We start from the raw sequence: 15,262 nt of genomic DNA, 5'->3' as shown, positions 1-15,262 counted from the left end.
ATTGTTTGTCCTTACACAACAGTCAAACAAATACTCCATTCTTATTGGTCGTGTTTTGCCCACTGTTGTGACAAGTTATTATTCATCCACCTGTTAAATCTAAGCAAAAAAAAATTCAGTCCACTTCCTTGGATCAAACATCCTTGACCACATATATTCACGGCACTTACACAATCTATTAAGATATGAAAAACACATTTAGAAGCTTACAATCTTTATCAACAAGGTAGTAAAAATGCAATTATCAAAACCAAGCACATGTGGTAGAATTCAACATAGATTTCAAAGGATTGTTTTGAACGTAGCTTTTGTTAAATTTGAATTTTACCTAGGTAGTCACTTAAAATTCATCCAACAAGAAACAATGCATATTCACATACAACCTCATATTTGGACCTATGTTGATTTTAATTCAATCAACATAGATTACCAAATATATATGTTAATCCCTGCCCATATAAAAGTTGGACAAATTTTTGATTGATCAATCTTAATTTTCATAAAAAGAAAAAAAAAACACTGAACAATCTTCGCATGGGACATGTAATGGACTCATGGTCCAATTTCATATGTTTGGGTCATCATCTCATTGTACTATCGACCAAGGGAAGGCTGTTACTTCCTGCACCTCAAAGTTGCTTCCTGCACCCTTTCTGGAATATTTTTTATTGGTCCTTTTGGAAGCCAAAATACAAGTGCATTCTGGAATGTAATTTTACATTCTGGAAGCCACAAGGAGGTGCAGGAATCCTCAAAGGAAAAGTGTTTGAAGCCGATGGCTGAGCTGATCTGAACGGACAAAAAGTTACCCCAGACTGTCCTTAATTTGTCAATCCAACAAATATTTTAGCAGGCTCAACATGAGACTTAAATATCGTTATAGATTTTGAAAGGCTACTGCTATTTACACTTTTGTTTTCCCTAAGTACACCCCTGCCCCCCTTTCTACCTTAATTTACCCATTATACCCTTTTTCTTAAATAAGTATACCACTTTTAAATAATGATGATGAAAAACACAATACTATATAATAAAGATAGTTTAAAATTAGGGTTTAAAGAATAATAAATATAAGATAAAAATAAGATTTTGGATATAATTTAAAGAACACTAATGATAAGATGAAAATAAGATTAATAAACATGGATATAAAATAAGTGTTTATCATTTTTATTTTCATCTTTCGTCTACCATCTTACTTTTTTTGGTGATACTTTATTAAAAAATATATGCCTATTTTGAAAGTGTATCTCAAGAACTATGAATTATAGTTCTGGAGATACATTTCCAAAATAAATATATGCAATTATTTTTGAAAAGCAAAATGTGCATACTTCTTTAACAAAAAAGTACAAGGAGAGATAGGGGTGTACTTAGAAATTAAGGTGAAAATAGTAAGAGTCTTTTGAAATTTTGAGAATAATTTTTTTATTATGTAACGGTGATGTATCAAATCTCTACATATGTTATCTCAACGATTATTATTGCAGAAATTCCAAAAAAAAAAAGAGAAATAAGATATATTTTATATTTAAAATTTATTATTTATATTAACAAAGATTAAAAATATATTTTATATTTAAAAATTCTTATTTATAATAAGATAAAGAATAAATAATTTTTTAACCATTTTTTAATTTTTAAATAAATTAAGATATGGACATTATTTTCTGTCTACATTCTTTGTGAAAATTGAAACAGTTAATATATAAAAAATAATATACTCCCTCTATATCATAATAATTGTTATCTTTGAGTATTTTTACACAAAAAAATAAGATTAATAAATAAAAAAAAGAAGTAATTTTGTAAAACTAATCTTATTATTTAATACTACATAAAAAAATTAAAATTAAAATTTTTAAGAATATTAGTAAATAATTAATTAATATTATATTAAAAAACTAAAATGATATTTGACACTTTCTTTTTTTCACACAGCACTTATGAGTGAGGGGGAGTACATGTTATTATGCTTTTAAAGAGAAAATCACAAACACTTAAAAAGACTTTTTAAAAACATTGTCTTTATTTATACAGGAAACATCAATCAAGTAACTATTGATCAAGAATTAAAGATATACTATTCAATATTTCTTTCTGTATATTAAATTTTATTAATCTAATACTATTAAGTTCAAAAATTCTTACTAGATAGATTAAGTCCACAAATTTTTATAATTTTTTACAAATATTTAATGCATCGTTAAAAAATCAATTTAATGTATACTATTTTTTTAAAATATAAGTAAATATTGAGTATAAAATTACATAACTAAAAATGTTCCATTTATTTAAAATTTATTATCATTGAGTTAATATATGTAATTTTATAATCAACATTTTAATCATCACATGCTAACATTCTAATTTTTCTCTAGCCTAATTTTGAAATATCATAATCTTTGTAATATTGACAAAATATAAGGGTTGAGAATACGCAAAATAAGTCCTTAGATAACAACATTTAAATTTGTCTAAAAAAACATAACAACATTTAAATTACGTTTTCAGACGAAAAAGCGTTAAATGTTCACACACAAAAAAAAAAAAAAACAAAGACGAAAGCGTTAAATAACTTTTAGAAAATGCTTATTTAAATGTTATGTTATTGTGTATATTTCTTTAAAAGGATATTGTAAAAAATGATAATATTATTAGGGCTTAAATATATTTTACTCTATATAATATATTCATTTTACAGTCTCTATAATTTTTTTATGAATTTTGTCCTTATAATATACTTGTTTTATGCTCTTAATTAGTTCTCACAATTTTTTCGTGCTTATAAATTTACATACTTTTGATATTAATCTCTCTTACATTAGAATGTATTTGTTTTAGTTCCTATTATTTAAGAAATGCCAAATCTATTATCTAATAAATTGTTGACATGTCAGCAATGAACTAAAATCATAAAAGAAATTATGGAGACTAAAAGTATAGAATAAGTAAATTACAAAAAATAAAAATATATTTAAGCATATTTTTAATATTATATTAGTTTATCAATAATATTATTAATTCTAATAATATATATAATTTTTATGTAGTAGAAATAAATAAACGTGCAAGTCTGATTTCCATTGAAGGTATATTATATATATATATATCAAAGAAACCTATTAGTCTAGCGGTTAAGTATTGTTGCTAGACTTTAGGGTGGGGGTTCTAATTGTTGGAATATTTTTTTATCTTTACTTTTTAAGTGGAAGTTAAAAATTTCACATGTCTATAATTTAAGATAATTTATCAAAAAATTTAAGATTTATAATATATTTGATTATTAAATATTAAATAAAATACTCAAATTCATAATTGATTCTTGGTCTAAATATTATTTTATATTTGTTGTAAGATTTTAGTGATTATTCATCTGATTTAATTTAATTATTTAACAGACTTACTTAATTTGATAATATAAAATAAAACACATTAATAATAAATAATTATTATAATTATTTTATAATATTAATTCATTATTGAAATTTTTCTTTAACATTTTGGTAATTCTTATTTTCATATGTAACGTTAAATTTTTAACATTAGAATGATGGAATGTAAGGACCAAATTTTTACAATTGGAATACTCAAAAGTACTTTTAAGATTAAATAAAAAGAAATAGAAAAGGTAATTGATTATAAAATTTTATTATTTTTATATAAAACTAGGAATCCTAGGGAAATAATCTATAATTAATTTTACATATTAAGACTTTCGATAAAATTATGAATACCGGAGGATTTTCAGAAAATGTAAATAATTATTTATTAAATTTACTTTTTCTTATCATATTTTTTTTATTTTCCCAAGAAGTAAAGGATGATGCATTAGATTTAGGGGAGACATTTGGACTCGGAAATAATAGTCAAAATTTTCACTGACTTAGTGCATACAGCTAGCTCAAAGAGGTAATTAAAGAAAAGAAGCTCAAGGAAGAAGAAAAATAAGTAAAAGGTAAAGAAGGAATATAAGAGAGAAAGATTGTACAGAGAGGGATGATTCAGTGCCATCAATTCATTTAATTATGTTTGGACTGTCTTCCATTCACTTCTCCCAAAACAAAAACCCTTTTCTTTTCCCTGCTCTTTTGTAGCCACTTTCCCTTACATGAAATGACAAATATTTCACCACGCGATCATGCCCTTCACTCCTCTCCTTAACTTTCTCTCTTTCTCGAGAAAAAAAAAAGAAAAAGAGGACGAAGAAAAAGAAAAAGGGAATTAAACTGTAGAACATAAAGTGACAAGTTAAGTGCATATATATAAAGATGCCACATTTAGATTTAGTTAGGAGTATAATTTTATCCGAACAATGATGCTACCCACATTTCACTTTATTTGGCATTATACGCTAGAGCAACCAGTGATAAATATTAGCATCAGCAAAACCTTTCCGCCAATTTCCAAGCTAAAAGGCTTCCAAACAAAACGAAGACTAGGAGTATAGAAATAAAAAGTTACTTACACAACAAATTAAAGTGGGTGGACGTGACATCTTTCTGTATTTTTCTTTTCCTTTTCTCCTACGACTAAATTTTATGATTTGCCCATATAACAAAAAAAAAAAAAAGATTTTATGATTTGGCAGACGCCATATGCTTAGTTTCAACTCCAAATATTTTTCACCAACCTAGCTTACTGGAGTTAATTAACAAACAGTATAAGTATTATCTTATAAACTCTTACAGAAATTTAGTTTTGATCATTTATTTGGCTCAGCCAGTCTAGAAAAATATAATTATTTGTGCACCTGTGTGGTTTTACTTTTTTAATAATTGGTAATTTAAAGCTTTCACATTATCAATGAATAAAAAGAGAGCTATATAATTAAAAAAAAAAATTACTTATGATATAGCTTCACGTCTTTACAAAATTCAAATGTATAATACTGTAATTTACTGACAATGCAAATGTTTAAAACATAACTTCCACTAAGGTCAGCCCAGTGAAGGGTTTTAGAGCATATGTATGAAGACTTAGCTTTAACCATTATTATTGTTATTATAAGGCACAATTTGAATAAATTCATGCATTATGTATTAAATGACAATATATTGCCTTCACACTTTTTTTTTTTTTTTGTAATTTTGGTTATAAAAGTTTGACAAATTTGAACCATAAAAGTCACCACTTTCATTAATTAATGTTTGAATCATTGAATCAATACATTTTACTAGAACTGTTTTGTGCACTCGTACTGGGGTCATGTCAATATTTTACTCCACATTATTTCCGTGTTAATATTGCTGAGAATTGAAGTGAGATCATTGCGTTTTAATACAATACCGATTCATGTAAAGACACCTTTTAGTCTTATATGAAGACAAATGCCAATTCTTGTTCTGGTAATTAAAATGTTAAGAAACTTCCAACTTTAGCACTGTCGAAAAGATCATCAAATCATTTGACAATTTCTTAAAATTGCGTATACTTTTTGCTACATCTTATGGTGTGTTCATTTAAGATTTTATTTAGGCACACAATTAGTGACGGGAACAGAGAAGCATAAGGATGGATGAACCAAGTCTTCATTTTATTTCTATACTCCAAATCTTCATTCCTCAATTAAATTCATTTTAGCCTATTCTTCTTTCAGTTCAAGAGGATTGTGCACCCTCTTGATTTTGTGGCCAATGTCAAGTTTGGATTCATTTTAATTTCATTTGTTTTCTAGGCTCATGGTTGAAAGGTTGGTGTGTATGTACTCTCATTCTAAGTCGTCTTTATGAGCTGACAAGTCACATGTCTCTTTTTCACGATAAAATAATTGTCTTTTAAGTTTAGGCTTAACTCGCAATTAGATTAAGAAAAGGACAATACTTTTCAAATGAATCTAACTATAGATAATCTTCCTTAATAGAATAATATATATTTATTATTTTATTTATTTTTAATTTAAAAAAAAATATAGTTCATACATGTACTCGATACTAACAATTATATGTTATTTTAAGAGTTATTTTATTTGATACTAAATTATATGTAACATTTTCTATATTTTGTATTATATTTTTATGACATTATTTAGCTTACTCTATATTTATCTTTTGGATTAGTTATGTTTTAGTTATTGAATTTTTGGGAGTTTTTATTTTTAATTCTTGAACAAAATTTTAACCGATATTAATCCTTCATCTTTTTGTCTGTTTACACTGTTAGGCCTTATCGTCAAATTTTGCTGTAACATTTGTTTTAATATTATTTAATTATATTTTGAGGTGGTTAGTTTTCTGACAGTTAAAAGCTTACAAATATTTGCTTCAGTGTTTAAAATGTAATATAAACAATTCTGACGGTTTCAGACCTCCGAAATTGCTTCAGATCCATATCTTCTATAGGCATCGTTAATAAGAAAAAGAATTGCAGCATGGTCAAATCATAAATCCATCTCAGATCCAAATCAAAATTGGTATTATTGAATTCTTGAAATCCCATCATCACTCTGAACCTCTCTCCCATGTCCTACCCAATTCCTCTCCATCACCAATCGCCCCAAAAATGCCGCTCCCAAGATCCAGATCCGAAAAATTCCGTCGCGAGTCATGATTGTGAGCGCCTCAAATTCGGGCTTCTGTGGGATTCTTTTCGGCGGTGCCTCTTCGTGGCACATGGTCTGTCAGTGGAGGATCTCGATGGTGCGGGTGGGTCGTTTTCAGAACTGGTGTAATTTGGGAAGGGGCAAATCTCGAGGGAGACGGAGATCCGGCGAGATCGGAGAAGAGTGCGACGACTAGGAAGCAGAAGTCGTACTCTGTGTGCGGCAGCGGCAAACGTGGGAGAACCCCGTGGCGGAGTAAGGCGTTGCATCAATGACAACCTACTCCATAACGCCAAGTTTTTTCTAATTTTGCTCTTATAATAATCCATACCATAATAAATAGATTTCTTAATCTTCAAAAGGGGAAATAATACTGTTATACTGTATCTTTTCCTTTTGTTTTAAAAGATGCATGCGTGTCTTTAATTTTTGCATTTGAAACCAAGCTCTTTACATTTGAAAAACAAGCGAAGGATGCTCCACTGTTGTTACTCTTATATTTGATTTTGGGTATGGGTTTGTTGATTTGTGTTTCTCGATCTGATTTGTTATGCATAAAAAGGATTAAAAGGCGAGAAACAATTTGGCTGTTCTAAACAGCCATAATTTTTTAAGACTACATTTTAAACACTCAAACAAATTTATTTTTTTGGTTTTTAATGGTCAGAAAATCAATTACCACAAAATATAATTAAATAATATTAAAACAAATGTCACTTTATAACTTAAGTACGAGATATGAGGAAAATGACTAAAAATGTAGAGGGACAAAAAGATAAAAGACTAAGATCATATATATTTTTATTTAAAGACTAAAAGTAAAAAAATTTAAATATTTAGGGACTAAAAAAATAAATAATTCTTATCTTTTTTTTTTTGTTCATAAGAAGAAATAAATTTTCCCTCTATTTTTTCCTCAATGAATTCTAGCTAGTTTGTATACCAAAAAACAAAAGGATTTCTAGCTTTATTCTTTTTGAACTATATTAACAAAAAACTAATTAATGTAGTGGCTTGAGGAGTGATAAAATTAAATGATAAAAGACATTGCTAACTAAATGGCTAATATTTTTTTTTGTCTAGACCACGTATTTTTCATTAAAAATAATTTTATTTAGATAAAACTATTACAAATAACAAAGATTAAATAAATAATATATGTGTGGAAGTACAACATAACACAATAGAACATAGTAATAGAACAATTGTACTGTAGGATATATATACTTCTTTTCTATTATCGCACTCCTGACTAGCTAGGTATATCATGGGTGTGTTACAATTTTGTTGATGTTGAGTTTAGGTTTGTTTGTAGGATAATGAAATATATGGTCCATGGACACATGCAAATGATGGCATTGTCTTCTCCTAATGATGGATTTCCATTGCTTCGTCCTCTGTGTGGGATCCATGTCCTATCAATCATGCGACCCAACTTCAATTCACCAATGTCCTCTACTCTACCCAGTCCCACACCTTTGACTGACAACATTCACAATTTCAATATCAACACTCACATTTACATTCTTGAGCTTATCAAATTTACCAAGCGACAATTCATCCCTGGCAAAGTGACGGTAATCTTATGATATATGGTCATTTATTCACATTTTACTTCGGCTCTAAAATTCGTTTGACCTGATTGTTCTAAGCTGGCTGACTTCTTATATTAAGTGGAGTATTTTTAATCACAATCGATCATTTATTCAATAAAAAATTATTTGTATTTATTCACTCTCATTAAACCATTTATTCATCCTAAATCACAATAGACCATTGTCATTCCATCAAAACCCATCTCTACAACAAATTGTTGGCACTATGGCCGGAGACTTGAGTAAGCCATGCAAATAATTTTTACTTAAATAATTTATTTCAACGTATCTTAATGATGATGAAATGGTAGATATGTGAGATTCAAAATTAAAAGCTAACAGTTGTGGAGGTTTGAGTTCTTTCAATTAAATTTTTTTATTGAATTGGAATAGGTTAATTCAACTAAAAATTATGAAATTTTTGTGATCTTTTCTATTTAGCAAATGAGTAATCTATTTGGAAACATCTACTTGAGTATATGCTCAAACAAAATTATCACGTGGATAGATTGATATAATAAAAACTTTAATTAGTAAAAATACTTACTCATAAACCAGTCGATAAAGTACATGACATGATTGGTTTTCTAGATCGGCATATTACCCATTCAATAACTTTGGCACCAAACATTATGCAAATGAATATTATACTTTCGGGTCGGATGAATCAAATAATAGACACTTGTTACCATTTTAATCTTCCTTGTCTTTTTAAAAGATAATTCAATACTTTTCGGTGGTGAATATCTGAATGGGATAAAATGTCTTGTGAAACTCTTAATTAGCATTAGAATAAAACTATTACAGTTCAGCCTGGTCAACCAAAATATATCTTATTTATATAGGAATCTTTCAACTGAGAATATCCATAAACTTAAAATGCAGAGAAAGAAAAATTTGACATGTATAAAATGAAAACTTTATTCTTGGTCTACAAGAACTTTTATGAAAGTCTTTCATTTACTTCTTTTCTATGAAAGTTTTATTTTCCATAACATATCCTATTTTTCTTGGCCTAATTATTTTTTTATGATATATTCATACTCTAGTTCTATATTTTATCTTTTCAACAAGTTTTTTTTTTCTTTTTGTTACGAAGATCTTTTCAACAACTTTAATAACGGATATAACGACTTTATTGTTTCAATTGAGGGAAGAACCTATAATTAACTTTTTTGAGAAATTTCCAATTGAAGAATTTCAATGAAACATTTTACGATAATATGTCGACCTTTTAAATGAAATATCCATGAGATTAATTTCCGATAAGTTTTAATTTCCAATTGAAAAATTTCAACGAAATGTCGATAAAATTAATTTTATAATTAACCTACAAAATGTAAACCTTTTAATTTTAAGGTAATGTCATTGAAAAATGTTTACATTATTTTATATGCATTAATAGTACATCAAAATTAAATTCATAATTTTTTTTAAAATTTTCTCATTATTACTAGTGTTATTGTTTTTTTTAAAATAGAGGAAAGGGATCGAAGGAAAATGTGATTGTTCAATAATGAAGTTTCTTTTAGGTGGACGGGCCACATAAACATTGCTGTTTCGGATATGTTTATATTTGGACAAATTAGAAAATTCCTAACACGTAATATGCAATTCTGAGACCGACAGATTAATATATTATACAAAGTGATTTTTTTTATTCGCACAAAATGACTTTAATTAATCTAAAATTAGACTAAAAAATAAGAAAAGTTTGATCAATAATTATTTTTAATAAAAATTAAATTTAAATATTAAAAAAATTTAATTTTAACTTTAATACATTAATCCAATAAAATTAAGCGTGTCAATGAAATGAAAACTTTCGAAAAGTATGAGCTGGAAAACCTAAATCCTATGAAATTAGCAACGAATCATGAAAACCTGTATACTTGTGTAAATAGGCACGGCATTGCCTAGTTGGCATTTTAGCATGGATTGATTAGAGGCAAAATCTTGCGTTGTCGTGATTGAAGGGAGTTGAGATAAATGTGGTGCAATCAGATACGAGATCTGTATAATGTGAGGCCAAAAAACATGGTCTCAAGCTCATAATCTATAAATTGTCAACCTTGATATCATTATCCCACGATACTGACGTTCATATAATAGTGACATCTGGCCAATGGGATAAAAGATTTAGAAAGCTCACCTTTTAAACCAAACTTTTCAACTTAATTTGAATAATTAATGGCCAAGGTAAGAATCAATGCAACTGGATAAGTTTCAACATGAACTGAAGTTGAGTTTTTTTTTTCTTTTTCATTGAAAGCTATTAATTAGTAACAATTTAAGAAAAATATTGAAAATTAATTTTCAATAATTATTCGTCATAATTAGTCTTTCAATAAAAGGAGCAACGCCAGGTGTACTTGACGGAAATTTTTCTTAGAATATGTACTCTTTCTTTAAGACAGCCCCGGCCCTTCTTATATATGATTTTTTTCAAACTATCTTTTCTAAAATAAAAATGAAAATTGAGAAATGAAAACAACTATAAACAAATCGACGGTACAAGAATACTGAAAATTTGCTCGTATACTTAAGAAACATTCAGGTACAAATGAGCTGGTAAGCAAAAGGCACACCGCACACCGCATAACACAACACAACTCATCTCATCTCATTAAGGAACATTGTAGGACACATCAGGCTAAGGGGCCAGGGGCTGCAACTGAAGTAGAGTATGCGTTTGGTGTGAAAAAATAAGAGAAAAAAAAAGAGTAATTTTTAAAATTATGTGCGAGTTTCATACTTTTTTTTTCAAATATTTAATTACAATTGTTTTTTCATTTTCTACTCTCTACTTTAATGTTCGAATGATGTGTACTAAATGTCTATTGATTTTTTTTAAAAAAAAATATTAAAAAATTGATTAGAATATGCTGACATCATTTAGTTATATATTCTCATATACGGTAAGATAATTATTTTATATAATAACGGTTTTCCTATCTCGTTTAATTAACCTTGTACATGTTAAGCTCTATTATTATGCTAATTAAACTAATTAATTTATTATCTTCTTCAAGCATTATATTTACATCATGCATTTGGAGTTCCCTTTTTTTCTTCTTCACATCTTAACTTTAAAAGTGGTTTTCTTCTATGTTGCAAGAAGCCATTGATCATACTCTCTTTTTTAACAAAGCCAGCTTCTGCAATGATATTTACTGGTCCAATCACATGTCCTTCAAAACAGATGATAAGTAAATCTTAAAGTTAGTGGTACGTGGTTAAGTAATTTTTGTTTTACTTTTTCTTGTCCTTTTTTTCTACCTCAAATAATTACTTGCCCAAACCCTATATATATTCATGTACTACTATTTATATAGTCTTATGTAAATGACTGTACAACACGTGTGCAGTTTGGAAAATTTATTTTTTGGTAAATTTCACTACGTAGTTAATTGTAAACATGTTAAGTTGTTAACAAATACTTGTATTGCTAGGATTCGTTTGCATTTGGAAAATCTCTTTATCGGCTCGAGGTTTTGTTCGGTAGAGGAAAAAGAAATAAAAAAGAAGATAATTTTTTTTAATAAAACAAAATATAAAAATATCAATCTCACATCATTTTATTATTATTTATTTTATCCGTTCTTATTTTCTGCAAGGAGCCTATGAAAGTATTCATAATCATATTCACAGGAGTGAAAGAGGAATAACTCACGCGCAGCTTGCAGGTGCATGATTGTGATGATTGGCCATCATGTATTTTGACTGAGACACGTGTGCAATTTGTCTTCCTCTCGTGCACCCAATTTGAATGGCACGTGCATAACTAAAGGTTTGAATTACTCATGAATATGTTTACTCACGTGCCGAGCTGGGTTGCTTAAAGAACTGTGATTAGTTATCCGACCAGACAGAGACCACTTGCCAGCTGCACTCAACACTCAATCATATGCAACGCGGGAAATGAGAATTATTCCCCGTTCTCACAGCTTTTGTTCATTGAACATATATATTCCATTACCTGAACATAAATTTAAATGTAGTATATTAATATGATCAGTGTACGTCACTATTTATTGCTAGCTGTTGAATATATATATATATATATATATATATATATATATATATATATATGTATGGGTGCAGACGACTCAGATTCACTCGATATATAAATATTGAATGTGTTATATCTTTTTATAATATGTTTTAATTCTTTAGAAAAAATATTAAATATGTATAAATAGATATTATATTAGAATAAAATAGTAAAAATATACGTGGAGTATATAATATAGTAGTTTCTATTTATAAATATAATGCTTTAATTATAGAATTAATTTGGATATACACTAAAGTTTAATGGAGGGGTATGTACGTAGCTCTAGCTAGATTATGATGGGTGCATGTTTTATATAGATTATTACATTTATGTGGAGTGTAAAGTAGCTAGTAGTAGTACTTAGGAAATTGAGCTACAGTTCCCAAAAGAGTGGGAAATGGGTTTGAGAGATATGGTTGAGCGAGTGAGTGTTTTCTTGGACATTCTCTACCACTTCAAAAGGACGAAGACAATATTCATGATATCCCCCTCTGGACGTCCCATTCATCCGTTTTTATATAAAAAACCGTATCCTGAAAAGCAGATCAAAGGGCTTCCATTTTCAAGTTTTGGGATTGGAGGAATCTTTTTGCATTCCTCACATCACTTTATTGATGAGCAAAAAGCTTTGAAAGAGAGCGAGCCAAAGAGGCCACCGAAAAGCATGGATACCTTATCATGAAAGCAAGAAAAAAAAGACCCGATTTGACGGGCCAACACACACGCACAAGCGCATACGTCCATCATCCTTCCACACACACCCACCCTTGTCCACACGCGCTCATTTCATCCCTGCCTAAGGAACTATAATTTCTAACTAACAAAAATGATTCTTAAACACCCACATAACCTACTTTGACACCACCTACGAAAAAGAAAAAGAGGAAAACTACATATATATAGATATAATAGGTATCAATATAATGTGATAAAAAAAGAGAGATGAAATATAATTTTTTTAATAGGTTGTTTAGAATGATAGGATGTGCAATTATTATTATATGTTTTGCTTGAATCTGTGGTATCATTTTATAAATTTTAATACAAAATATGTTACAAATAGTATGTTAAAAATTGTTATAATTGTTACTACCTAGCTAGCTATAGTGATATGATAATATAATTGTATGCTAATAATGTTTATTATGCACTTAGTCAGAGATTGGACCCTAAATAAATCTTTGCATCTTGATAAATTAATCACTAATTTTGGACTGGGATACGGTGGGCACCCGAAACAAAGCACTACTTATAGTAATAATTTACTCTCTGTACGGTGCGATTTTGCTTTTCTTTTAAAATCTAGTTGCATTGCCTTTTACTTTAATTTATGGGTGGAAATTCATAAGTCAACTACATCTCATCATTTGGTCTTGGTTGTTGCAGGCAACACCTCATTTCCCACTTTGTCCACTTTAGCATAGCGATCCTCTCATCCTCCTCTATATAATCACTGATCTCCCTATCATCCTCTTCTCTCCACCATGGGCAGCATGAAGGTGCATCAGTTCACACGTGGATTAATCTGGGAGCACGAACCTTTCCTCACACTTGGCTGCAAGAGATTACGCCCTCTTGCTCCCAAGCTTCCCAACACCAAAACTATCACTACCCCTTTCGATCTCAAGAGCTTCATCAGGCCCGAAAGTGGCCCCAGAAAACCCGTTTCCTCTGACGACACTAAGAAGGATCCACCTTCACCCCAAGGCCAGGTCCGTATTATCATTACTATTATTATTGTTGTTTGATATCTTAATTATTCACTTTTTTTCTTTAATTAATTTAATTTTCTCCCTGCCCATCATCCATGCATTAATATAATTCACGTCACTTATTAAGAGAATCTAACTTATTTGGTGGAATTAATAGAGTGTTGAATCATTGGAAACCCTGTTGATAAGAAAATCACGTGCACATACGTACAGCATTTATATACTATATATCCACACATGCATTTGCTTTTAAATTATTTGAGTGACGAACAAAGTGAACGATTTTTCGTTATTAGTTGATTAATTATTGTTGTTGTTATAATACACAGATTGAAACGCACCCAGGAGGGACACGGTGGAATCCTACGCAAGAACAGATAGGCATATTGGAGATGTTGTACAAAGGAGGGATGCGAACTCCGAATGCTCAACAGATAGAGCAGATCACTGTCCAGCTTGGAAAGTACGGCAAGATCGAAGGGAAGAACGTGTTCTATTGGTTTCAGAATCACAAAGCACGCGAGAGACAAAAGCAGAAGCGCAGCAGCCTTGCATCTTCTCATAGTCCTCGAACTCCCACAATTCACAGTGTTGTTACTTTGGAGACAACAAGGGTATGTATATAGTATGTTGTACACTAACCTAGGATGGTGGTAGTAGTATAAGAAGAATAACTATGAGATCTTGTTTGAAAAAAAATAAAAAAGTTAAAGTACTTTAACGGATTATTGCAGGGGGAAGTGGTAGAGAGAGATCACGAGGAAGATAGTCCGTACAAGAAGAAGTGCAGGAGATGGGTATTTGACTGCTTGGAAGAACAAAACATGTCATCACCTTGTGAACAAGAGGAACATAGAACTCTGGAGCTTTTTCCATTGCACCCGGAAGGCAGATGAAGGGGTTTGAGTTTGATTGACCATTTATCTATCATTTTTCACTTTGCTTTAGTTCCGAATCGCAGCTGATTATTGAATGAATGTGGTTTAATTAATTTGCTTTACTTTTCTTTTTTCTTTGTATTGGGAAAGAAGAAAGACAAAGTTGTCTCTGATCTGTACTCTTCCACTTAATGCTATTCCTGACTTTGGAACCAAACCAAAGCGATTTGTCTCCCTTTATTTGTTGATTTCAGCTACATCGGTGTGTGGCTTTGAAAACGATGGATCCTTTTGACTACAGGAACACAAATAAATCAAACGAAGCTTTTAGGTTAAAAGGAGAAACTACGGACGCACAAGTCCACGCACCTACTCCTTCTTAATTCTTCTTCTTCTTCTTAAGCCTATCCTTTTACGCCTTTTACTTTCAAATTGAAAAAGCATAAGTGTCCTCTAGCTGAAATCTTATAAAATAATCA

At 29.5% G+C, this 15,262-nt stretch overlaps 1 protein-coding gene across 1 annotated transcript; it reads left to right on the top strand.

Annotated features, from left to right (window-relative positions):
• The first annotated feature begins 13,605 nt into the window (after nucleotides 1–13,605).
• On the top strand, nucleotides 13,606–15,069 carry LOC114408723 (WUSCHEL-related homeobox 4-like). The gene is made up of 3 exons (XM_028371873.1): nucleotides 13,606–13,905; nucleotides 14,235–14,519; nucleotides 14,640–15,069. The coding sequence occupies exons 1-3, from the start codon at nucleotides 13,678–13,680 to the stop codon at nucleotides 14,799–14,801; spliced, it is 675 nt and encodes a 224-aa protein (XP_028227674.1). The 5' UTR covers nucleotides 13,606–13,677; the 3' UTR covers nucleotides 14,802–15,069.
• Nucleotides 15,070–15,262: the final 193 nt, after the last annotated feature.

Source organism: Glycine soja, chromosome 4 (genome assembly GCF_004193775.1).
Source record: "Glycine soja cultivar W05 chromosome 4, ASM419377v2, whole genome shotgun sequence".
Taxonomy (NCBI): domain Eukaryota; kingdom Viridiplantae; phylum Streptophyta; class Magnoliopsida; order Fabales; family Fabaceae; genus Glycine; species Glycine soja.
Note: the sequence above shows the minus strand (reverse complement) of the source record. Positions and strands in the feature narration are given on the sequence as shown.

Excerpts from the sequence above, each read along its gene's own strand:
- LOC114408723 (XM_028371873.1), top strand. The coding sequence starts at position 13,678 with ATGGGCAGCATGAAGGTGCATCAGTTCACACGTGGATTAATCTGGGAG. Across the intron at positions 13,906-14,234 it reads CACCTTCACCCCAAGGCCAG|ATTGAAACGCACCCAGGAGG; the intron begins GTCCGTATTATC and ends TATAATACACAG. Across the intron at positions 14,520-14,639 it reads TTACTTTGGAGACAACAAGG|GGGGAAGTGGTAGAGAGAGA; the intron begins GTATGTATATAG and ends GGATTATTGCAG.